This window comes from Podarcis cretensis (assembly GCF_951804945.1).
Source record: "Podarcis cretensis genome assembly, chromosome: 5".
Lineage (NCBI taxonomy): Eukaryota > Metazoa > Chordata > Lepidosauria > Squamata > Lacertidae > Podarcis > Podarcis cretensis.
The window spans coordinates 8,286,286-8,313,285 of record NC_137174.1 but is presented as its reverse complement, the minus strand read 5'-3'; the positions used below and the strand labels follow the sequence as shown (position 1 = coordinate 8,313,285).

General features: G+C 42.5%; 2 protein-coding genes across 2 annotated transcripts in view; one reads left to right on the top strand and one right to left on the bottom strand.

The window, feature by feature from the left end:
- The window catches only part of GTF2F2 (general transcription factor IIF subunit 2), a 61,960-nt gene that overhangs the window by 25,347 nt on the left and 9,613 nt on the right, over positions 1 to 27,000 (bottom strand). The window contains exons 3-6 of the mRNA XM_079975535.1: positions 26,535 to 26,553; positions 24,483 to 24,627; positions 18,412 to 18,450; positions 5,647 to 5,728 (exon numbers count right to left, since the gene is read on the bottom strand). Of these exons, the coding sequence (XP_079831661.1) occupies positions 5,647 to 5,728; positions 18,412 to 18,450; positions 24,483 to 24,627; positions 26,535 to 26,553 (285 nt within the window). The remainder of the gene's footprint in view (positions 1 to 5,646; positions 5,729 to 18,411; positions 18,451 to 24,482; positions 24,628 to 26,534; positions 26,554 to 27,000) is intronic.
- KCTD4 (potassium channel tetramerization domain containing 4) lies at positions 8,192 to 10,984 on the top strand. Its single transcript, XM_079975419.1, has one exon. The coding sequence runs from the start codon at positions 8,372 to 8,374 to the stop codon at positions 9,350 to 9,352; it is 981 nt and encodes a 326-aa protein (XP_079831545.1). The 5' UTR covers positions 8,192 to 8,371; the 3' UTR covers positions 9,353 to 10,984.

The following is a 27,000-nucleotide window of genomic DNA, read 5'->3' as shown; positions in this document are numbered from 1 at the left end:
TCCTGTCCTCCACTGCCCCCCGCAGCTTGGTCAAACTCATGCTGGTAGCTTCGAGAACACTGTCCAACCATCTCGTCCTCTGTCGTCCCCTTCTCCTTGTGACATCAGGGTGTTTTCCAGGCAGTCTTCTCTTCTCATGAGGTGGCCAAAGTATTGGAGCCTCAGCTTCAGGATCTGTCCTTCCAGTGAGCATTCAGGGCTGATTTCCTTAAGAATGGATACGTTTGATCTTCTTGCAGTCCATGGGACTCTCAAGAGTCTCCTCCAGAACCAGCACCATAATTGAAAACTACACTTGCTAGAGAACTTGATAGTGAGCTGACTAAGATCCAGTCACAGTCTAAATTGCAGTTATGGTTTCTTGTGGATGAGAAAGCTTCTTTGATATGCCATTTATCCATTCTTTTGAAATTTTCTAGCTGCATCCACATATTAAGACAGTTAATCAGAAAGCTAACTGTTTGGAGGCAGTTACCTTAGCTTCACAGAGAATTGCTTTTACAGAATTAAAACTCAGTGTTATGCCTTGTGCCTTTCTGGATAGATGCTACAAGAAATTACCTTTGGAACAGCATTTCTGGGTCTTCTGCAAGGCAGCTATAAAGGACATAGTTCACTGTATTGTTCACCAACGTCCTCTCTATAAAGATCCTCATGCAATTTCTCAATCTTTGTTTAGCCTCAGGATGAATTTTGTTACACTAAGTGAATTTGGGTACATTTTGCTATTAGGCAAGGAAGATGGTGTTACATTGCCTGCTTCCTTATTTATGTTGGCAGCCAAGGAATTGGGAACCACATTGGTGTTCAACTCTGAATGTCTATGTTTGTTATGCCTTAAAAGGTAAAGGTAAAGGGACCCCTGACCATTAGGTCCAGTCATGGCCGACTCTGGGGTTGCGGCGCTCATCTCGCTTTATTGGCCGAGGGAGCCGGCGTACAGCTTCCGGGTCATGTGGCCAGCAGGACTATGCCACTTCTGGCGAACCAGAGCAGCACACAGAAACGCCGTTTACCTTCCCGCCAGAGCGGTACCTATTTATCTACTTGCACTTTGACGGGCTTTTGAACTGCTAGGTTGGCAGGAGCAGGGACCGAGCAACAGGAGCTCACCCCGTCGTGGGGATTAAAACCGCCGACCTTCTGATCAGCAAGTCCTAGGCTCTGTAGTTTAACCCACAGTGCCACCCTCTTCCCTTTGTTAGGCCTTATAATTAAGCAAATACCATGATTACTGCACTGGCGGGGCTTGATGGGAATTGCAGCCCCACATCTGGAGGGCCCTGTAAATGTCACCCCTGCCCTATGCCATGGGCCCAGGATCTCTTACTCTTAAGCTGCAAGTCTACAGACAGGGTTTGGTCTTTTAACTCAAGCACTAGCTACCGAAGCATGCTATTTACCGGTAATTGCATATGCTTCCATATACAGTGCTACTTCGGGTTGAGAACTTAATTCATTCTGGAGGTCCGTTCTTAACCTGAAACTGTTCTTAGCCTGAAGCATCACTTTAGCTAATGGGGCCTCCCGCTGCTGCCGCGCAGCCACCGAATGATTTCTGATCTCATCCTGAAGCAAAGTTCTTAATCCGAGGTACTATTTCTGGGTTAGTGGAGTCTGTAACCTGAAGCATCTGTAACATGAGGTACCACTGTACACAACGCCGTCAGACAGCCAGGGGTCCTTTAGATGTTGTAGGTATCCAGCTTTTCTAAAACCTCACCAAGTGAAACAAACAAATGGTTACCAGGGAAGCAAGCACACCAGTGGGAACTGGGAAAGGCAAGACGCAGCACCAAGGGCAACAAGGTGCTGAGATGTAACTGGTAGCAATATGCTGTTACTTTGGTAGCTCTGTGTGAAAGCTGTCAATACTTGGCCTCTAAGGGAGGTTATAATTAACAGATGCAGCAATGAAGCATGTCAGCTAGCTTGTTTCTGATCATGTCACCACCGCAGGCTCCCAGAAAACACCGGCACCTTCACTGCTTAACTATAACACTGTACGTTCAGGTATTAAGCATACATTAAGCCCACTCACAAATCGCCATACGCCACACACCCATGAGCACGCGAAGCAGCCATGCAGGTAGTCTCCTGTCTCCACAATCCTAAAATGCACAGTAACTGCTCCTCACGCTTTGCAGGTTTTACTAGTGTATTACGTTTTTTTAAAAAACAGCTAGAAACACAGCCCCACGCTCCCACAACAAGGTAAGGAGCTTGTGGAAAATGTTTAAAGGATTCCAGAATCTGAGCAAGACAAGCACAACACCCACAATCAGTCTGATTTAAATGAAAAACAAGTGCAGTAGCACTAGTCCTGCAGCAGTTGTGTTTAGTGGCAACAGTCAAACAGAAACCATTAAAACATGCTGCAATGGAAGGGGGAAAGGTCTCTCCCCCACCCCCCATTTCATCCTCCTTGGCAATCTGGGTATGTCAAGCAGGCTGCCATCACACCCCCATTTAGACCCTCCTCTATTCTCCAGACAGAAGATTCTAGGGATTCAAAGCACATCTTTAGGGAGGGAGACAGAGAGATCAACCAAGCCTAACTGGTTTCTTTCTGAGCCCCAGGCAGTTTGTGTTCTCTGTCACATTATTAAAACACATATACAAATTTATCTCCAGTTACCCCTTGACGAAATATGTGGACAGACACCATGAAGACATTTCATCAAAGGCAACTTTTTGTTATTATTTTGTCTGCTCAGCAACATGGATGCAGGCAGCTTCCAGAATCTCTATAGCATATAGCAGGTGAATATTAGTAAGAAATACATTTAAGAATAGATATTCCATGAGAAAAAATAAGATTAGTTTGGTGTTCCACTTATAGATGAATAAATTTAACACAAAGCCAAGTGTAATAAAACATTACTCTCTTCCCCATGATTAGATACTTCAATGGAAAAGGCGCAGCAATCTGAACTGGATGTTTTGATTCAAGTTTTTCAAAACACATCTGTGCCATTATTTAATAGCACAAGAAGATGATTTGATTTCAAATTCATTTCTTTGTGAGAGATTCTCAAACACAATCTTAGAAAATGGCTGGTTTCCCAAAGAGGAAGCTGTATAAGTGTGGGAGAGCGAATGTGTGAATGTACCTTCCATGATTAGCCCCCTCCTATCTGCTGTAGTCTGATATTTAAGGATTTAAGCATTTTGGAATATGTGCCCTTGAGTGAAACCTGCACATTTCCCGAACTGGAAAGCCTCCTTGTCTGCCACACTTTCTCTCTCTTCCCCAAAGCTAGTCAGAAGTACATGAATACAGCAAATCTCGGTATTGCTAAATTTTGGAAGAGTAAAAAATCCTCAAGCAATGACACAATGGCTGAAGAAAACTTGGGCAATTGTCTTGCTGATAAAGCAAACGTGATTAGGGAAGCAATAGGTAACACTTATCAAAACATATTTGATGAAAGATGATCCATGTTTATTCAATTTTGGAATGACAAAGTAAATAGCAGATGAGTAACTCTGGGACTGGGAAAGACCCAAGTGTTAAAGAACATGAGAGGATCTGAGAGTAGTGTCAGCATGGCCTATAAGTGAACTGCTGCTAAATAATTGAGATCTTCCGGACACATTAATATGATCTATATACTGGACCTAACACACGAGCAAGTGCAAACCCAGGGTGTCTGGTCTTTGTATGCTAAGCCAAGAAGAAGAAGCGGTTTGTTTCCTATAATAAGAATGACAAACCTGTTGTACTGTCCAAAAGGTCACCTTAAATAGCTGGTATTAAATAGCCTCTGCCTTGATGTCCTTTATTTAGGAGATTTCATTTGAAATTGGTTAGAGGCCTAGTAGCATATATTTGCAAACATTGATGCAAGGTTTAAATTGATGAACCTTCAAGGCAAATTGTTCCATGAATATAGGATTACAATTAATGTAGAAATCTTGTAAATTAAACACAATTTTTCTTTTCCCAAGAAAAAATGGTTTTCTATGAAGGAGAATCAACAACCTGAGGATAATATCTCAGTGGAAACAGATGGGAACATACTGGAGCAAATGTCCCTGCAATGTCTTTCCATACCCTGATCCAATTGAAAGTATATGGCTTGTGATTTTTTTTGTATCTCAACCACAGAGCCTAGGGCTTGCCGATCAGAAGGTCAGCAGTTCAAATCCCTGCGAGGGGGTGAGTTCCTGTTATTCAGTCCCAGCTCCTGCCCACCTAGCAGTTCGAAAGCACACCAAAAGTGCAAGTAGATAAATACCTCCAGCGGGAAGGTACCGGTAAATGGCGTTTCCGTGCGTTGCTCTGGTTTCGCCAGAAGTGGCTTAGTCATGCTGGCCACATGACCCGGAAGCTGTCTGCAGACGAACGCCAGCTCCCTCAGCCAGTAAAGCAAGATGAGCACCGCAACCCCAGAGTCATCCGCAACTGGACCTAACGGTCAGGGGTACCTTTACCTTTACCTAATACCTCTAAATCCATATGTGGTAACATCTCATGCTGCAACATAATCCATTTTTAAGCAATCTTTCTCAAAATAAAACTAAGCTGCCCCAAATGAAAAGAATCATAATACGATGAAAATGGAGGAATTTCCCATCTGCCCCCTGCCCCAGTTTTCTAGAATCATGGCCAACCTGGGTTTCTTTTTCTGAAATCCAAAAACAGATACCATTTTTTTGGCCGTTTTTTCAAAATACTTGTTTGAAGATGGATGGGGAGAACTCAAAATAATAATATATATTTTTGGAAGTATCACCATTTGTGCCATTACCGTTCTTCCTAACACCTATAATTGTAATTTACTCTGTCTGCCCATGTCTTTTTATTTTTTTCACTAAGGGAACATAATTTAAAGCATAAAATTTATTCATATTTCGGGGTATCCAGATTCCTAGGTTTTAGTAAACCTTTTAACTTGGTGGAATATTTACCAATTATTTTAGGCAGAGTTGATCATTTTGGGTACACTGAAATACATTATTAAAGATTATCCAGATTAGTTCTAAGGCCTGCCACACTTTCATATTTACAAAGTTCTTTTGACAATGATGGTTATACCATCTGCTCAGAGGCTCTTCTTTCATCTGCCCCCCAGAAAACAACCCAGATTTCAATTATTATGTATTACTGTCACCAGGGGGTTCAGAGAAAGGGCAAAGAGCAATTGGACAAGGGGCAACCCTGCTCTGTGCCCCTTCTGTCAAAATGGGATTCATATCTTAGGCTGAACTATTGCAAAACTGGCACCCTATAAAGCTTTGATTGTTGCTATAAATAGAGTTATAATACTCAAGTGAAGGAGCCACACCTCAACTAATGGAAATGATGAAAATAGAATATAACAAATCATAGAATTATAGAGTTGGAAGGGATCATAAGGGTTATCCAGTCCAACCCCCTGCAATGAAATAAGATTGTGCACTACAGATTGCACACTACAGATTAATTCTGTATGGTGAAATGGATGAATGTGTTTCAAATATCACCCAATGTGTTTCAAATATCACCTTTCTTCAAGGGATCGACTGAAAATTATGATACACTCAATTTAACAACCATCCATGTATAGGCATCACTGCAGCCATGTGAAAGACAATGCATATTTAAGTTATACCAAGCTACCATACAACAGATTTAATAAAAAAACAGAAAGAAAGGCTCACCTTTTCAACTTCATGTAATTTTCATTGGCTGCAGGTCTGCACTCTGCACGCTGGACTACTATTCCTTCCAGAGACAGTTTTTCTGAAATAGAAGGAAACCCAGATTACCAGCAAAAGTCATATGAGTATGAACGGTAGCCATTTTAATAAGTTGTATTTTTATTTATGCTTTGAGTGTGATAAAGCAGTTGATATGCCCAAGATTTTTTCAAAACGTTTTTACTTCTGTAGTAGGATCAGTCCAATCAACAATTCTAACAAAACAAACCATCAGGCTATTGACAGCACATGCTCTTGACCTATTCCAGTACAGTGGTACCTCGGGTTAAGAACTTAATTCGTTCTGGAGATCCGTTCTTAACCTGAAACTGTTCTTAACCATAAGACCACTTTAGCTAATGGGGCCTCCTGCTGCTGCCATGCAATTTCTGTTCTCATCCTGAAGCAAAGTTCTTAACCCGAGATACTATTTCTGGGTTAGCAGAGTCTGTAGCCTGAAGCGTTTGTAACCCGAGGTACCGCTGTATATGAGGAAATTGTTGTCAAACATCTTCAAAAGACTGCATCCTTTCCCCCATACACAGGTGTGTTCCTCTAGTATATGGGTATTGCCAAGGATACCCTACAACCAGGTTATAATTATGCTTTTGTAGATTCACAACACCAGCATACAATTTTGTTCAGTCGGCACAGGGGGATTTAGTAGCAATTTCATCCTCGGGAAAGAATAACGCAATGTACAGGTAACCCCAACACTGTATCAGCTCCATCCACTAGGTATACTTATATGAATATAAAATATGGACAAACCATTTGCACACTTAAGATGTAATCTTGGAAGTACAGTGGTGCCCCGCAAGACGAATGCCTCGCAAGACGGAAAACCCGCTAGACGAAAGGGTTTTCCGTTTTGGAGGTGCTTCGCAAAACGAATTTCCTATGGGCTTGCTTCGCAAGACGAAAATGTCTTGCGAGTTCCTGCGGGGTTTTTTTCCTCCCCCCCCCTTTTTCTAAGCCGCTAAGCCGCTTATCCGCTAAGCCGCTAAAAGCTGCTAATAGCGCTAATCCGCTAAGCCGTCAATGGGCTTACTTCGCAAGACGAAAAAACCGCTAGACGAAGAGACTCGCGGAACGGATTCTTTTCGTCTTGCGAGGCACCACTGTATAAATATAAAATATGGACAAACCATTTGCACACTTAGATGTAATCTGTGAAGTACAGTCTATTAAGCTGTTGGTTCCTATCTGTTCCTATTTTAGACTCATGCAAACATAATAAATAACAAGCCTATGACTAAGCCTCATGGCTATGGAGAACTGTCTGAAAATGTGGCGATAATACCTAGATTCAGAAACTAGGCTATGAGAAGAAAATGCACAGCCCAGGTGGCAGTATTCTTAAAACATCCTGGCTAGCTCTCTGTCCATCCTTGCAACTCCTAATCCTGTTGTGCAAGCATTGCCCTCGCGTGTACGCAGGAGGAAAAGCTTTTTTGGCATGTACATGGCGAGAGTAAATGCACCTCTAAAACCTGTAAAAAGATTAGCATTGCTTGTTGTATGACAGTGGGTTTGGCACTAGCGGAAACCGTGTGGATAACACCTGAATTATATGAGTCATAGAACTGCAGAACTGGAAGGGACCCAGAGGGTCATCCAGTCCAACCCCTTGCACTGTAGGAATCTCAAACGTAAATACATTTTGGCATGGATGGGGCAGCCTAAACATTAAAAAGAATTAAAGTTAATATACTACTTGATTTTTGGCTATAGAAATCTTCCTTAATGCTGTAGCTATGCCACAGCAAATAGCAAATAGCAAGTAGATGATGTTGAAAGAGTTAATCGCCCCCCCTCCTCTTGCTGTGGAATACAAATCTGCAGACCCAACCTTTCTTACACGAAGGAAGTAGACATCCATACTTGCACAGCTTTCCTTGTCATATACCTTGTTGCAAATATTTGCAAAGGGAGAATCGGTTGTTTAAGATCTGAGCCTGAAAGCCATGGCTGCTACAAGAAGAAACAGGGCTGCTTTTCCAATGCCATGTTGTGGTCATTTTCTCATCGCTGAAGTGTTGCTAAGCTGTAATATTGTGTGGTATATACAAAGATTTGTGGCAAACCTACCAGCTTTCTTTCACATTGCAACAGCAGTTTCATTTTAACCAGAAACTGAACTGATCTGTCAAATATAGCCATGTAAATTCAAACCAATTAAGTCATATCTACTAGCAATATTTTTGCCAATAAAATTATTTTCTATTGAGGGGGGGGGGAATCCCAGACTGCTTTATATGGTTAAAAAGCAGGTTCGCCCTAGAAATCCATTTTATATAAAACACTGTTTTTTTTAACACTACATTTAATTTTATGACAATATTATCAACTGTTGCATTTCAGAGCAAGGTGCACGAGCAAAATGCAACAGGACGACGAAAAGCTTTAAAAATGGTTGAAAAACATAAATATTAAAGGTTTTTGAGGTTACTGTTTGGTAACCCTTTTTGAAAAGTATTTTACCACAAATAGCTAGGATTCCTCCACCACTTCATAATTTTCAATATACTATATTTCAACTTAATACCAAGATGCAGGCAAACAGCTAATTTCTTTCTGCATAAACAAAAGACACTTCTTAATCATTTAAACTTCAGAGTCTTCAAGAGGAAAAATAACTAAGACGCCTTTCTCCCCTGCCATCCTCTTGCCCTTATACGGTTAAATGCAAATTGCATTTTCCAGTCATACTCCCAGTATCACACTGCATACACATAGCTTCTACGCCACCTACTGCAAGGCTGTTGCCGACAAGCTCATGCAATGCTTCCAGCACTCCCATTCTATCATTGTTCTAGAGCTGAATAACGGTGCCTTTTTGACAAAATCTCCATACAAAGCAAAAGGAGGACAAAGCAAGAAAGCCGTCTTAAGGAACGGAGCACGAAACGGGCGTGAAATGGAGAGCAACAAAAAATGCAACGACTCGGAAGGCACCGATCAAGGCAAGAATTGTAAAATGTCTCCAATTACTCTCAACGTTGGTGGATATCTGTACGTTACGCAAAAGCAAACACTAACCAAGTATCCAGACTCTTTTTTGGAAAGAGTTGTCAATGGAAAGGTTCTCTGTCCGTCTGATGCAGATGGCCATTATTTTATAGACAGGGATGGACTGCTCTTTAGGCACGTTCTGAACTTCCTACGGAATGGAGAATTGCTTCTACCAGAGGGATTTAAAGAAAACCATCTTCTGGCACGAGAGGCAGATTTTTTCCAGCTTAAAGTGTTAGCTGATGCAGTGAAAATAAGGTGGGAAAAGGAACAGCTTGCAGCCAGAGAGACTACCTTTCTGGAGATAACAGACAGCCACGACCGTTCGCAGGGCCTTCGGATTTTTTGCAATGCTCCTGATTTCATAACAAAAATAAAATCGCGCATTGTTTTGGTATCCAAAAGCAGGCTGGATGGCTTTCCAGAAGAGTTTTCAATCTCTTCCAACATTATCCAGTTCAAATACTTCATAAAGTCAGAAAATGGGACTCGGCTTGTTTTGAAGGAAGACAATACTTTCGTGTGCACCTTGGAAACTCTTAAGTTTGAAGCTATAATGATGGCACTGAAATGTGGATTTAGGTTGCTGACCAGCCTGGACTGTTCCAAAGGGTCAATTGTTCACAGTGATGCACTTCATTTTATCAAGTAATTACTTCTTCTCTCAATAGACAAAAGGCCACAAGCATGCAGCCTGTAAATCTAATTAAACTTCAAGACATCGCAAAATGATTTATTCAACTCTGTACACCACAGAGCACTGCTGCTAATGAATAAATGTGAGCTAATGGTATGTAAACTGTAACATCCATCTATGAGTTCTTTGTGCCAAAATTTATTAATAAAAGAGATACTTACTAAACATGATTTTAAAAAATCAGACTGAATGCTGAAGCAATTTACATCTCTGTCTCCTCTCTCCTGTCTCTTTACCACAGAATCTAGCTAAAATATTAGTATGTGCTTTTGTGGCTAATATCAAGTACATCTTATTTCACTCAAGAATGATAAAAGTGTTTTCTTTTCAACATAAGCAGTTTTCTAACTAAATACATCCTGGTTTTCGAATACCAATTAAGTTTCAGTTTTTACTTGCTGGTTTAAATGCAAGTCATACTGAATAATTACAGAAGATATATAAACATGCCCACTCCATTTCAAAAAGCTATACAGGAGATTTTATCTTGTACTTCGAAAATATGATTTATATAAAGGAACCCAGTTTTGTTGTTTGTTGTAAAGATTATATACTTTGCGATGTAAGTGATGAGTAAAATGCAATTACGCTGTTTTTATCTTGCTTATTAATTTCACATAGCTATTGAACTAAAAAAAATATTCAAACTTCATTTCCACAAAGCCCTGCTTTTTAGGATCCTGTATTGCAGGTTTTCCTTATTATCAGCATGAAAACTTAAATCAACATATCAACATTGCAGTGGTTTGGTAGAAAACATGTTCTGGCTAGAGGAGGAAAGAAATGTAGGCAGATGCTCTACAAATTTTAAATTCTGAACTATAACTACAAGCGTTAGTTATGCCCATCTTGACTAAAACAATGAGCTGTACTTTAACTATATCATGACAAATCTTTGAACAAAATAAGATGATGATGACAATTATGTCTAGAGGTTTTTTGCACTTCTACGAGTGAGAAAATGACATACAGAACCCGGTGATGTCACACAGAATTTTGATCTCCAGCAAGTTTAACACTAAGAGCCACTTAGTATTTGTAGAGGCCTTTTCAAAGCTCTACACATACATTAACTTGCTGCAATACTTCCAAATAATCAAAGTATGCCATAGTATACAGAGTATATAGTGTGAGAGTATGAGCAGAGTATGAGAAATAATGGTTTGTCTAAAAGCTAAGCAGCAAGTGTATGCAAGAGGAGAGGTTCATACTGGGGACTTTCCAATTTGTAGCTCAGTCTCTGATCAAAAGAGAGGTGCAACACACCAGATTGTCAATAATAAAGTTTTCATTTATCAACAAGGATATAGAAATATCAGCTCTTAAAACCTGCCAATGCTTCTGAAGCGTATGTCCCAAAATAAGCACACTACAACTACTTTTCATGTCTTTGGAATCACAAAATAGATATAGTGGGTGCTTTGCAGAACATCAAATGGATGTGGTCCCAGGTTGGTATGCAATGATCGGGACCCTGTTCCAGAGGAACAGCTATCAGTCCGCAAAACAGGGCTCTGTCCTTACTTTACCAATCATCAGCTGCCAGCTCAAATCACAAAAGGCTTCTTAAACCACCAGAATTATTTTATTTTATTTTTTTAAAAAAAACCCACTTGTGATACAATGGAGAAAGAGGTGATTTGCTAAAGATCAGAAAGATGGGGAAGTCTGTACAAGTTTGTCTGTATATGTGCATTAGGTCTCTCTTGCCCCCTGCCCCCCATTTTCTGGATTTAGTTTGACAGAGACGTTAGAGAAGTAGTTCCTAACTTGTGGGTCATGGACCCCTGAGGGCCCACGGAGTTATCCCAAGGGGTCCACAATTAATGATCCTCCAGCTAGCACTTGACTGATTCCCTCTGATTCCCTCTGCCTCTTCACAGCAGCATCTCAAGGAGCCCTGCATGATCACTGGGGGGCTTGCGGTTGCTGAAAAGCACTGGTTATTGTTGTGGGTGTGGCCTGTGCCTTCCTTGGTTGGTGCTTGGTATGAGATGCACCTGAAGAACCTGGGGGCAAGGCACAGGAATGCAGTGGTTTCTAGCACTGCTTCCCCTCCTTGCTGCTTTGCCTGAAGAAGCATGTTGCACTGGGGGTTTCTGGCCTTTAGGTAAAGGTAAAGGGACCCCTGACCATTATGTCCAGTCGTGGCCGACTCTGGGGTTGCAGCGCTCATCTTGCTTTATTGGCTGAGGGAGCCGGCGTACAGCTTCCAGGTCATGTGGCCAGAATGACTAAGCCGCTTCTGGCGAACCAGAGCAGCGCACGGAAACGCCGTTTACCTTCCCGCCGGAGTGGTACCTATTTATCTATTTGCACTTTGACGTGCTTTCGAACTGCTAGGTTGGCAGGAGAAGGGACCGAGCAACGGGAGCTCACCCCGTTGCGGGGATTCGAACCGCCGACCTTCTGATCGGCAAGCCCTAGGCTCTGTGGTTTAACCCACAGCGCCACCCGCGCCTTTACATTGCCCTATACACAGGGCTTTCTGGTAGGAGGCAGAATGAAAGTCTTCAATTTGATTTTAGTGGTTATGGTATGGACCATAAGTGGGGGGGTTTGCCTCTTAACTACTGACTATATTCTCGTTCATTAGTTTTGGCGATATTGGGGATTCCTTTTGTTGCTTTATTGGGATACATTCCAGGGATAGGAGCTGCCTAAATCCTGGGGTGGGGGCTGGCTTGTTTGAAGGCTTAGTTCATTTGGGCTGTTTGCTGTTCTGAGTTGCATTTGCTGCTCATGCCAACTGGCTTATAAAAAAACAGGAATGAATAAAATGTTAAGTATAAATAAAATAGAATCAAATTAACTGTGTTGTGTAGCTTTATTCACAGTGACAGGGATTCATTGAAGTGTACAATTGATAGCTCTGATTTGACACAAAGGAACATATTATATTAGTGGAAATGCAAGTTCTCCTTTTCATCCTTTTGGGGATTGTTTCAATTGAGTTCACTGGGGGGAAAATTAGTATTTAGCTTGGTATGATTGATTACTTGGGATTGCTGACCACTATACTGGATAAATAAATGAATAAATTTATAATTATAAATAAAAATGGTATTTCATACCTTTTGAATAAATTGGGTTAATCAGTGGGTACATTGGGGGTCAAACAGATTTATATTTATGATTACATTTATATTTAATACCTTTTGGAATTAATCCTTGGATTGTTAGTTGCTGAGTATGATGGGGAAATAAATTATTTTTTCCGGCTTTCTTTGATTTTGGCACATTTTATTATAAGTTTTTTGTCATTATGTATTTTCTCAATTAACAGAGCCTAAAATCACAATTAGAATGTGAGGGGTCCACATTTCTTAAAAGGTGGTATTCATACTCATAAGGTTGGGAACCACCATATTAGAGGACTGAGAAAGGTTTGAGCATGGGAGAAAATTGTCAGGGATCAAAGAATGAAATCTAGTAGAGGTGCAATACTGGCTTCCCACAAGCTATGCTTGTAAATTCAGGAGCCAGCATCAAGAAAGTTTACTCCCCCTCTACATATCCAGAGCAAATTCCTTCAAATGTTGTGCTACTCTTAACTATAGGGTTCAATGTTATATTTTTTGCCACGGTTAAAGTCGAAAAAGGAAGGAAGGGGGACATCTTTTTAGGAAGGAAGGAAGGAAGGAAGGAAGGAAGGAAGGAAGGAAGGAAGGAAACGTTCCCAAGACTGATCCAGATTTATATATTTTGCAGGTAGCCAGGGTGCTCTCAAGACAAGTATTTCTACTCCTAAATAACTGAAACTTCAGCTTTTCGTTTCCATCCATTAAAGCCCCAGGGCCATATGCGGCCCATTGCCTGTTCTAGTAAGAACAGAACAGTTTCTGGGATTATTGCCAGACATCAGAATTGGATTCCAATGGGAACTATGATTCTCAAAAGATAGATGCAGGACTACATCAGATGGCACAGGAAAGTGTGATGCGTACATGGCTCTCTGACACACAAATCCCAAGGGCACAGCTTCATGTTTACTTACCTCTTAACGTGCTAGACCTTGGATTATGCCCACACTTTAAAGGATTAAAGGCTTGTTCTAAATATTTTTACAACATTAGCTTGAGCTTTCCCTATTTGTTTCTAATCAGCTAATAACTTTGGTCATTACATTTTCCCAATAAGGTCCAAAAGAATTGCTATTTCTAAAAAGTGAAGCACAGGGTTCTTGGGATTCTTTCAGCAGCTCATAGGTGACCTTTCAATTAAGGAGCGGCACCAGCCCACATTTCATACAGACTTGGCCTTTTCGGATATCTCTTATGTCTGGGTTGGGCTGGAAACAGTGTGAGCCTGACAACTTCCATTGACAGCCACCAACCACTTTCATGAATATGATATCTAAATGGGATGAAGCCACATGAAGCTATTCTATTTGAGTTGTCCCAAGTTTTGCATTAAGAAAATACATACCAGATTGGTAGATAAAGCAAAGATTCCCTTTGATTTTTAAATCCAGTGCTTAAAGAATAGGATATCTGGCAGCCGGCAGCCTCATTAACTGCCCTAACAAATCAGAAATGGCTCTGCTTCCCATGCTGTCAAAAATACAACTCTGTAACCATAAAATATGGAGGAGGCTATTGCTCACAAAGTGTCACATCAAACATTTTCTCCGAACAAGTTTGCACTAAACCATCAGTTACCATGACTGTGTGATTAGTTTTTTAAGTAACTGCAGAGCATTAAGACAATGACTGAAGCTTGTTATTAAGCTTGCTATTAGAAGGCAAGCATTCTCAGAATTGAACTGATATACCTGAGGGTTAGCTTCTCATGCCATAGCATCATGGAAGAAGCTAGGACCATAGTGGGAGCTCTTTTGGCAACATGAGAAATTATGGGTTGTAACAATGGGAATGAGTCTTGGGCTCATAGTCTCCTGCTCTCCTCTCCTTCCCCAGTGTGAAAGTGAAGAGATCAAAAGCTGTTGCTTCCATTTTTTCCATTTCTTTTTCATTTAAATACAACAACATATACCATATTTTTGCTCTATAAGACACACTTTTCCCCTCCTAAAAAGTAAAGGGAAATGTGTGTGCGTCTTATGGGGCGAATGCACGCTGCGCGGCTAAGCCAGAAGCCAGAACAGGGAGAGGGAGCGCTGTGCAGCGCTCCTGCTCGCTGTTCTGGCTCCTGGCTTAGCCGCACGAAGCCTCCGCAGGGCAGCAGGTGCCTTCATCCCATCAGTCTGACGCGGCCCGTCAGTCCCTTCTCCCTCCTCGGGGAAAAGCCCCCAAGAGCCGCAAACACGCTCCGCACGCTCTTTAAAGGGAGTGTGGCTCTTGCGGGCTTTTCCCCGAGGAGGGAGAAGGGCAGCCCGTTACTGACAGGCTGTCCTTCTCCCACCTCGTAGAAAAGCCCGCAAGAGCCACACTCCCTTTAAAGAGTGTGCAGCTCTTGGCTGGCCTTTGCAGGAGGTGGGGGAAGGGACAGAGGGCAGCTTAGCCGCGCGCAGCCTCTTCCGAGCAGGGGGAACCTTCATCCTGCTGCCCGGGAGAGGCTGCAGCGGCTATCCCAGAAGCCAGAACAGCAAGAGGCTATCCCAGAAGCCAGATCCCTCTTGCTGTTCTGGCTTCTGGGATTCAGAATTTTTTCCCCTTTGTTCTCCTCCTCCAAAAACTAGGTGTGTCTTATTGTCTGGTGCGTCTTATAGAACGAAAAATATGGTAACTACAGTAACCTGTCCAGTGGTACATTCTTATTCACTTTCTTATGCAGTACATGGTACACAAGCAATACATTTATTTATGCATTATCAACTCAAGTAGCCTCTTCACAGAGATTCTTATGTTGAGGGTGGAATCAAAGTATATTTCATTTCATTTATAAAGGAAAAACAAGCCAAGTTTCACCAAAAGTGTCCATCCTTGAATTGCTTTTAATTACCCTTCTGCGGCAAGTAACGCATTGCAACAGAGCCACATTCCAAATATTATTTAACCAGATTTCAATGGGGATTTCTACAGACTGTGTATTGGGCTCTTGTTAATTGGGCTGCTGATAACAGATAAAATACATGGGAAACTAAAGATGAAGAGGTAAAAGCAGTAATAATTCACTGGGCAAAAGATGTGGGGTATAATATACAACTTGCAGATTGGGAAAGACTGTGGAAGGAGGACTTGAAATTTACAGCATGCTGTACGTTAAAAGCAAACTGTATGAAAATGATGTATAAATGGTATTTGATTCCGCTAAGACTAGCAAAAATGTATAAAAATAATACTAACATATTCTGGAAGTGTAAAGAGAAAGAAGGCACATTCTACCATATGTGGTAGACGTTCAAAAAGGTAAAGGCATTCTGGGAAATGAAATATAATGAATTGGAAAAAAACATTTAAGAGAACTTTTGTTAAAAAACCAGAAGCCTTTTAAATAGATATAATAGGAGAAGAATTACCAAAGGATATGAAAAGACTGTTTATGTATATGACGGCAGCTGTGAGAATGCTTTACGCCCAGGCATGGAAGGAAGAGAAAACACCAACTAAAGAAGAGTGGATTATGAAGTGGATTATGAAGACAATGGAATATGCTGAAATGGCAAAGATGACTGGAAGAGGACAACAAATTTAATACAGAATAGAAAAAAATACATAGACTATATTAAAGAACACTGTAAACACTTGAAGATGTTAGCAGGATTTTTATAACACTTCTAATTTGCAAAAACCAAAAGTCTTTTAAAAAAAAGGATTAAATTAAACTTAGATAAATGTAATCAAATGTGGTAAAGAAAAAAATGTACATTTTGAAAACCGGGGTGGGAGGGAGAGTCCGGGGGTTCAGAGAACCCTAAGGCTGTATCAGTGTTATTTTGTTTAAATGGATGTTTGTAATGTTAAAAAATAAAATAAAATAAAGATAACAGATAAAATACTAAATATCTGCATTTAAGGTTATTGTTAAATTTGGGTCTAATGATAAGAAGGCAAGAGCTGAATTTGGTGGGAGGAGTTGTTGCATAATTTTAGAAATAACATAAAACACCTTTTCCCAAAAGGAGTATAACAACATGCAATTCCACCATGCATGACAATATGAGCCTATCTCTCCACAGCCTTTCCAGTATAAGGGAGAGAACCTGTATCAGAAGAGAATTCATGTGCTGTGGGATTTACTGTAATTTTCCAAGTATAAGACTATGTTTTTTTCCTTAAAAATAATGTCAAAAATTAGGGGGCATCTTATACACAGATACATCTCCTCCAATTTTCCTAAATCTGATTCCCCCAAAATAGGGGGCGTCTTATAGACGGGAAAATATGGTAAATGTCTCCAAGTGTCTGTTAGGCCCAGTAGGCAATTATGCTCTGCAACTGATTATCTTGGCTGCTTCTTAAAACAGGAAGAGCTGCGATCTATGAAGTCATTAGGGCAGCAGTTAATGTCACCTCCAATTATAACTGAGCCTTCTTTGAAGGCATTCAGTATTTTGCAAAGTGTCCTTAAGAAAAGCATGTTGGCTGGAATTTGGTGCATATATGCAAGCCAGAATTAGAAAAAGAAACCTGCCATTTAGGTCTGCTAGATTTTCCCATCTGAAACGGCCTTTGCTTAGTGAAGAGGGTAGCCCCATCCCTGGTTTTGAAGAGGCAGGTGTGCACAGTTGCTCACTGAGCCATCAACCCTTAGGCAAAGGTGACTTGGAGGATTTGTGTTGATGAGATTCCTACAACACAATTGTGTCCGGGTAATCTCACTGTTCTGGCCAGAGCAGCGATGTCACGCTGGCCACGTGACCCGGAAGTGTCTCCGGACAGCGCTGGCCCCTGGCCTCTTAAGTGAGATGGGCGCACAACCCCAGAGTCTGTCAAGACTGGCCCGTACGGGCAGGGGTACCTTTACCTTTACCTTAATCTCACTGTATGGCAGCCTCAGTTCAAGTTCTTTTAACTGCTGAGTCCAAGTCTTTGTCATTGAAATGAGATAATTTTTAAGGAGGACTGAGTAGTGGTCATGCCTGTGCTGGGAGATCAGCAAACTGTTTTGTGACTGTGACCACATGGAACAGCCTTCCAAGCTTGCAAACTTGGGTCTTCCTGGTGGGTTTTGTTAAACACCAGACTAAGATAATCGGCAAGGGACGCGGGTGGTGCTGTGGTCTAAACCACTGAGCTTCTTGGGTTTGCCGATCAGAAGGTCGGCGGTTCGAATCCCCACGATGGGGTGAGCTCCTGTTGCTCGGTCCCAGCTCCTGCCAACCTAGTAGTTCAAAAGCACACCAAAAGTGCAAGTAGATAAATAGGTACCACTCCGGCGGGAAGGTAAACGGCATTTCCGTGTGCTGCTCTGGTTCGCCAGAAGTGGCTTAGACATGCTGGCCACATGACCCAGAAGCTGTACGCTGGCTCCCTCGGCCAATAAAGCGAGATGAGCGCCGCAACCCCAGAGTCATCTGCGACTGGACTTGTTAGGGGTCCTTTACCTTTATGGTAACTATAAAAAAATAAAACAGAACCAACCTTGCCAAACAGGCAACCTTTAACTGCCTTGGGAGCAGGAAGCCACACATCCATGGAATAATACCAGCAAGAAAATAACCCCCCACCCTAAATTATATGGCTGTAATGAAGAGAGTTTGAGGTATCCACAACTGGATGTGTTTGCAGAAGGTCTCTATTAGAGTTTTGATACACACAAATCCTTGGACTCAGATTTATGGAATTCTCTGTCTTTTGCACTAGATCACGCAAGTCTGCCCATCCCCATACAATTGTGATTATTTGTTATATATCACAAAACCTGAAGTGGTTTTTTGAAATGAAGACGATCATAACTTGCTTGCGAAATTCCCTCACCAAGCATTTGCAAACTGCAATGATATTAAGTGGCCAAAGGAAACCAGAAATACATCCAAACGATTTTAAAGTTTCAATGTAACCACCTGCATAAAGTCTAGATTTTGAACAATTCAAGGAATTTGTAGCAATGAATCAGTTAGTGTTGTTTTTTATTATCTCCGTAAACAAGTTATTGCAGCCAACACTTACCACTGTTGCTGATTTCAGGTTTTTCATCTGTCTGACTTTCTGCAAATGACAATAAAATAAGGTTTAGGACTTTACAATTCAATATTAAGAGTGTTCCTATTTGTAACTCAACGTTATGGAATGCTATAAACTCCCTGTAGTCCAATCCTGAACAACATAAGGCTTTTCAGTCAATCATGATCTACTGTTTGAAGCTCTTCCACGCCTCTTTCTAGAACCATCTGTCCCACTCAAGCTATAATATTGGGGTTTAGAGCAGGAGAATCAGCACCCAGCCTGGATTATGAGGTGTGTAGTGGAGGTGGCACCACTTTCCCCCATTTTAACGCTAACAGCCCCAAGATTAAGAGTGAAATTACATGCAACGTTACATGCAGATTTAACATCACATAGAGTTTGGCTCTAAGAGATAACTTGCCAAAGTCCAACCATGCCAGAAAACTGATTCTCAAATGTAAAAATTTGTGTAGTAGTAGTAGTAGTAGTATTTATACTCCACCCATCTGGTTGGGTTTCCCCAGCCACTCTGGGTGGGTACCAACAGAACATTAAAAACAGAATAAAACTTCAAACGTTGAAAACTTCCCTAAACAGGGCTGCCTTCAGATGTCTTCTAAATGTCATATGGTTGCTCTTCTCATTGACATCTGATGGGAGGGCGTTCCACAGGGCGGGCGCCACTACCGAGAAGGCCCTCTGCCTGGTTCCCTGTAACCTCATTTCTTCATAGAATCATAGAATCATAGAGTTGGAATAGACCACAAGGGCCATCGAGTCCAACCCCCTGCCAAGCAGGAAACATCATCAGAGCACTCCTGACATATGGTTGTCAAGCCTCTGCTTAAAGACCTCCAAAGAAGGAGACTCCACCACACTCCTTGGCAGCAAATTCCACTGTCGGACAGCTCTTACTGTCAGGAAGTTCTTCCTAATGTTTAGGTGGAATCTTCTTTCTTGTAGTTTGGAGCCATTGCTCCGTGTCCGCTTCCCTGGAGCAGCAGGATTTTCAATGCATTCCTATGGGAAACCGTGCTTCGCAAGACGAAAAACTCGCAAGAAGAAAAAACTTACGGAACGAATTAATTTCGTCTTGCGAGGCACCACTGTATTCCCTACTCTGATGGGCAGAGACTTTCCAAGGTCTTAGGCAGAGGCATTTCCTACCCGCACTACCCAAGACCAGGTAACTTGAGAACCAAAGATTTATGGGTTGGGCTTCCAGGAGCACAGTGGATCTGAAAGGGGAGGGGAAGAATGTGCCATTTCTGGACCCAAAGTGGGTTCATACCAGATACAGGTCAAAGCAATATTCTATTACAGTAAAAATTGTTATAATCAAATGAACATACTATTTCAATAATCAATGCCAATTCCTAATACAGTGGCACCTCTGGATACGAACGGGATTCGTTCCGGAGCCCCGTTCGCATCCAGAGCAGAATGCAACCCGCGTCTGCGCATGTCGCAATTCACCGCTTCTGCACATGACGTCATTTTGAGCGTCTGCGCATGCACGAGCAGCGAAACCCGGAAGTAACATGTTCCGTTACTTCCGGGTCGCCACGGAACGCAACCCGAAAACGCTCAACCTGAAGCAACTTCAACCCGAGGTATGACTGCAATTCAACATACACCATTATAATGGCAGCATAAATAGAAACTCAAGAGTTCATTTATCAAAACCCAGTAATAGAATTCAGCAACATAAATGCAAATAAATGAGAATGCCATTATAACAAGTACAACAAATTCCCATTGGGGTAATTGTGTTACTCTGCTGCAGCAAAAAACAGCAACAGGTTTGGTGGCCTCTTGAAGATTATTTATAATGAATTCATCATGATACGCTTTCATGGACTTAATATTATTAAGAACTGTTACATGTATATTCCAGATTACATCCAAGCAACTCAGTGTAGCATTCACCCTTCTCCTCTCCATTTTATCCTCACAAACGACTGTGCTTAGGCAGAGAGAGAGTAAGTACAAGGTCACCAAACAGGCTTCATGGCTGAGTAGGGACTTGAACCCTGGTCTTCAAGGTCCTAGTCCAGCACTCTAACCACTACAAGACACTGGCAAAAGCAGTAAAAGTTACTGTTTATGCCATTATGTGGGTTTAGAGGGATAGAGATATAGAGCTATATTCTAATGCTAGCATGAGATTACTTCTTATCCACAGATTCTTGAACACAATACACATTGCTTTGTGAAAGGATCTCTCCCGTGGAACAGACAACTGATCCTGGATGGCTGGTCCATAGAAAGCAGATGGGTTTGGAACAGGTGTGCTAAATTCGGAAGTCTTAAAACACTACTTTAATTGAAAGTTCTGAGAACTGAACCTGAAATCTTTAAATGCAAAACATGTGATCTACCAAGCTGTCACACTTTACTCATATCTGAAAACTGCAGCAATGAACCACCATTGTGTCTGCTTTTTTTTTTTTTTTTTACTCTACAGCAGCATTTTACTGCTGTTAGGCTGATAGAAATGCCAGTCTTAATCTAAAATAGTGTGTAATTGTTCACCAGGTTACACAGTAAGTGTATATTTGGGGAAAGAAACACCTAATTTGCTCATGGTGGCCTATTAATATTGAAATATATGCAAGAGACGTAGAACTGGGACAGCAATAAAGACAAAACAATGGGTAGCACAAATTGCACTGTTGCATGGCAACCAGTTATGTACATATGGCGATGTTTACAGAACAAAATGTAGTTTATATTTCATGCACAAACAACAACAAAAAATAGCTCAGCAAAGTCAAATAACTAGGGCTCACATTTACCAGCCAACTAAGGAGCACCCCTCTTTTAAAGAGATATTCCAGTTCTGAGAACAATAGACAACAGTCAAATTTAAAATCAGCCATATAAATAAATCAAATCAAAGTCTGTAGAGGCAGGCAAGGATCAGAATAATAAGGCCAAAGCATCTGGTCCCTATTAACAATCTAGCTGTCATTTTCCAGGACCGTTGTAGTTTACAGACCATTTTCAAAAGGTAGCCCCACATATACTGTATATTAAAAAGGTAAAGGTAAAGGTACCCCTGCCCGTACGGGCCAGTCTTGACAGACTCTGGGGTTGTGCGCCCATCTCACTTAAGAGGCCAGGGGCCAGCGCTGTCCGGAGACACTTCCGGGTCACGTGGCCAGCGTGACATCGCTGCTCTGGCCAGAGCCAGAGCCAGAGCCAGAGCCAGAGCCGCGCACGGAAACGCCGTTTACCTTCCCGCTGGTAAGCGGTCCCTATTTATCTACTTGCACCCGGAGGTGCTTTCGAACTGCTAGGTTGGCAGGCGCTGGGACCGAGCAGCGGGAGCGCACCCCGCCGCAAGGATTCGAACCGCCGACCTTTCGATCGGCAAGCCCTAGGCGCTGAGGCTTTAACCCACAGCGCCACCTGCGTCCCATACTGTATATTACCTTGAATCAAATGCATGGAATTGATAGCCAAATGGCACCACACATGGAAGGGGGTACTAGGCACCAAAGGCTTCGAAGAAACAGAAACATTTTATATGATTCCTTCTCATAACTTATGTGACCCAACATCAGGGTTCGATTCTTCCGCACACTGTCCATTACTAGACCTAGCCTCTTCCCATCCAAGGCTACTGTCAGGGAACTGACATCGGAGCCAGAGGTGGAGGCAAGGCTCTCAAGCGATGCTGGAGAGGGGCCCAGCAGGGAGAGAGGGAGCTCATCGACTGGGGAAGGAAATCAGCGCAACACCAGTAGAGAAGGGGGGCAGATGGGGGATTCGGAGAGGAGGCTCCAAGACTCTTCGCCAGAAACCAGTGGGGAGAGCACGGGCACTCCTCTGCCCACTCCCTCCCTGCGCAGAAGACTTCCGCGCAGGGAGAGTAGGAGGAGACTTGGCGTCAAACAACTTCTTTGCTGGAAGAGGTTCAAAAAACGCCCACTGACGGATTCTGCTAGCGACTGAACAGCCACGGAGTGAAGGGCTGTCAGCCAGGACAGGTTTAACCAGGCAACCTCGCCTGGAGTGCCGGTAACTTACGCACGAGCAACCCCTTATAACCATTACAGCTACTGATCATGAATGAGTATGCCGATAACCCATTTGCAACATTCCAAGCCAATGATTTCAGAGAAAGGCCTAACCAATTCCTCCATTGCCTCCCACATTTTGCTTCCCAAAAAGTGGAAGAAGCAACAAGGGGATCATCTGTCTTGGACCTGGTCCTCACCAATAGGGAAGAATTGATCAACAAAGTGGAAGTACTGGGAAATTTGGGGGGAAGTGATCATGTCCTCCTGGCATGTAGAGGCAAGGGAAAGCTGAGTGGAGTCAGACATGTACTCTGGACTTTAGGAAGCCCAATTTCAAAAAGCTTAAGGAGCTTCTTCTTCTTTTTTAATGGAGAAAGACTGTTTTCTCCTGCTCCAAAGGGTAGGAGTCGAACCAACGGCCTCAAGTTACAAGAAAAGAGATTCTGAGAAAACATCAGGGAGAACTTTCTGACAGTAATAATAATAATAATAATAATTTTTATTTATACCCCACCCTCCCCAGCCAAGGCTGGGCTCAGGGCGGCTAACAAGCAATAATAAAAACAAGTGGAATGATTACAACTTAAAAACAAAATTAAAATACAACATTAAAATATTGAAATATTAAAATGTAGCCTCATCGCAGGGGAAGAAAGGAAAAGAAAAAAGAAAGAGAGGGAGGGAGGGAATCAAATTGGCTCCAAGCCAAAGGCCAAGCGGAACAACTCTGTCTTACAGGCCCTGCAGAAAGAAATCAGATCCTGCAGGGCCCTGGTCTCATGAGGCAGAGTGTTCCACCAGGCCGGAGCCACTGTTGAAAAGGCCCTGGGCTCTGGTTGAAGCCAATCTAACTTCCTTAGGGCCCAGGACCACTAGGGTGTTGCTATTTATGGACCTTGAGGCTCTCTGTGGGGCATACCGGGAGAGGCAGTCTCATAGGTACGAGGGTCCTAGGCCGTGAAGGGCTTTAAAGGTCAAAACCATCATCTTAAATCTGACCCTGTACTCCACCGGGAGCCAGTGCAGCTGGAAAAGCACTGGATGAATATGCTCCCATGGCAGAGACCCCGTGAGGAGCCTCGCTGCAGCATTCTGCACCCGCTGGAGTTTCTGGGACAGCTTCAAGGGCAGCCCTGCATAGAGCAAATTACAGTAGTCAAGCTGTAAGAGCTGTTCAACAGTAGAAAAGACTCCCTCAGCAGGTTGTGGACTCTCCTTCCTTGGAGGCTTTTAGCAAAGGTTGGATGGCCCTCTGCTATGGATGCTTTAGTTGAAATTCCTGCATTGCATGACCCTCTGGATCCCTTTCAACTCCACAGTTCTATGATCTGATGGGACACCATGAGAACAGGATAATGGGCTAGATAGACCATTTGCCTAATTCAGCCGGCTCTTCTTATGTACTTATGACATTTTAATACAAAAGAATCTGCCTACAAAAACGTTCAGAGTTTAAAATTTTAGAATTCTGGCAATTGCCATCATTTTGTTCCATACTAATTGTTTATGTATACCTGAAGGAGCGTCTCCACCCCCATCGTTCTGCCCGGACGCTGAGGTCCAGCGCCGAGGGCCTTCTGGCGGTTCCCTCATTGCGAGAAGCAAAGCTACAGGGAACCAGGCAGAGGGCCTTCTCGGTAGTGGCGCCCGCCCTGTGGAACGCCCTCCCATCAAATGTCAAAGTGATAAATAACTACCTGACATTCAGAAGACATCTTAAGGCAGCCCTGTTCAGGGAAGTTTTTAATCTGTGATATTTTAGTGTATTTTTGGTTTTTATGGAAGCCGCCCAGAGTGGCTGGGGAAACCCAGCCAGATGGGCGGGGTACAAATAAATTATTATTATTATTATTATTATTATTATTATTATGCTACACCACAAGAATCAAAACAGAAAAAGTCCATCTCAAAAAAAATCTGGATGTAGACCATCTCAAAAAAAATCTCTGTACCATCTCAAAAAAAATCTGGATGTAGACGTTCAATTTAGCAAACACCTCTCATTTTGCAAAACTTTAGTTAACTATCCATTTTCCTCCAACTTACCCAGTGAACTCTCTGTAAAAACAGTTAACATCTGTCCTCCAACACTTTGTAAGAGAAAAGGGTGTTCTCTGGGTGCACTGATGGAAGTTGGTTTCCCACCAATATCATCAATGTTGGCAAGATCTTCATTCAAAGTGAAAGATACCTGAAAACCAAACATTGCAATAAGTATTTCTTATGGAAAAGGAATTGTCGACTACTTTGGAGAATTAATTCATTGTTCAATGTTGTTGGCATCAGTCTCTCAAGAGAGATAAAGGAAGAGTGTGCCGTCAGGAGTAAAGTGCTGCTTCCTGCATTGTTTTTGCTGCATTACCAGCACCGACATAACCTCTCCAGGGCACAAGCCTGTATATATGGAAGTCCTTGGCGGCCCAGACAACAACGACAATTTAAAGGTAAAGGTAAAGGTACCCCTGCCCGTACGGGCCAGTCTTGACAGACTCTGGGGTTGTGCGCCCATCTCACTCAAGAGGCCGGGGGCCAGCGCTGTCCGGAGACACTTCCGGGTCACGTGGCCAGCGTGACATCGCTGCTCTGGCGAGCCAGAGCCGCACACGGAAACGCCGTTTACCTTCCCGCTAGTAAGCGGTCCCTATTTATCTACTTGCACCCGGGGGTGCTTTCGAACTGCTAGGTTGGCAGGCGCTGGGACCGAGCAGCGGGAGCGCACCCCGCCGCGGGGATTCGAACCGCCGACCTTTCGATCGGCAAGCCCTAGGCGCTGAGGCTTTTACCCACAGCGCCACCCGCGTCCCTCGATGACAATTTATTATTTATAATTATTATTATTATTATTTATACCCCGCCCTCCCCAGCCAAGGCCAGGCTCAGGGCGGCTAACAAGCAATAATAAAAACAAGTCGAATGAATACAACTTAAAAACAAGATTAAAATACAACATTAAAATATTTTAAAATTAAAATATTAAAATGCAGCCTCATCACAGGAGGAGAAAGGAAAAGAAAGAGGGGGAGGGAATCAAATTGGCTCCAAGCCAAAGGCCAGGTAGAACAACTCTGTCTTACAGACCCTGCGGAAAGAAATCAGATTCTGCAGGGCCCTGGTCTCATGAGACAGAGCGTTCCATCACGCTGGAGCCAGTGTTGAAAAGGCCCTGGTTCTGGTTGAAGCTAATCTAACTTCCTTAGGGCCCAGGACCACTAGGGTGTTGCTATTTATGGACCTTAAGGTCCTCCATGGGGCATACCGGGAGAAACCCACCTATCTGGCTGGGTTTCCCCAGCTCCCCCTCAGTCTTGCTGATATACTACTTTGCTTTCCTTTGGACTACATTTGACACCAGCTTGGCTGCAGGAGTTGCCAGAAGGAAAAGTACAAGATGCCTAGGGACTCCACTCTGGATTTGAGTAGGGTTTACAGTGAGACATGAGTATCCAAGATGCTATGTAATGGGTGAATACTCACAAGGACTGCAACATTCTAAGAAAGAATCTTGTGAGGACATATACCTTGTGCCTGACACAGCTGTGTAAGCTAGTACAGTTATGTCAGTTAATAACAATCTTTAATAACAGTCTTTTTGTGCTGTTAGAGCAGCTGAGCAGGGGGTCTGTTCTGTTCTGCTGCTGTTTGCCTTAGAGTTAGTCAGAGTCTGCAAGAGTTTTAGTCTTAGTGATAAATTTATGTAATACATTAGTAACATAAGTAATACCTGCCTGCCTTGTACATATGCACTTAATCTAACAAGTGCAAGGACACAGTAAGTAAGAGTTATTGTTATTTAAACATTAAAATGGTGTCTTGCATGCTTTTTATAGGAGGGGAAAAGGAATAAACAAAAGGGTTAAGCACCCCAATCTGTAGCTTTCACACAAGCTCTGTTAAAGGGAATTAATAAATGTTAGTTTATTTAGCAATTATATTTAAGTTTCACAAGTGTGAAACAGAAAAGATAACATGTACCTTCTCAGAAAAGGATTATACTGTTAGATGGAATACAACACAGAACATAAAAATATGTACCCCACCTATTCCAATATACTCCAATACAAAATATACTTTCATAATATTTGTATTTTATCTACTTACTTCTGTTCTTCCTTGATTCCTATGAAAAAAGCAGAAGGATACAGCATTTTAATTATTTCTTATAACTACTGGAGTACAAGGAATAAAAACAAATCCCTCCTGAGGAATCTAAATGCTATATAACTGGGGAATCATTGTGGTATTTTCAGGGCTCTCCCCTCCGTCTGCTGCCTAGGTTTCAACTCCAACAAAGAGAAACCAACCAGTTCTGTGATACCAGCAGCACTAGAGGCAGTCCATCCAACCAGCAACCCTTGAGCCAGCGAGACCCGAATTGGGACAGCCAGAATTCACACGCTCTGAGCCTGTACCCAGCTAAGGAACTGAAAGCCCTTCACATCAGGGCATCAGCAGAGGCAATAAGCCTGGAGGGAAATAACGAAAGGCCTCTTAAGGATGCAATAGGTAGGACAAATGCACACGTGTATTTCAATGCTATAGATCAGGGATGTCCAACCAGTAGATT

Bases quoted from the DNA above. Each gene is read 5' to 3' on its own strand.
- KCTD4 (XM_079975419.1), top strand. From the start codon at position 8,372: ATGCAAATTGCATTTTCCAGTCATACTCCCAGTATCACACTGCATACA.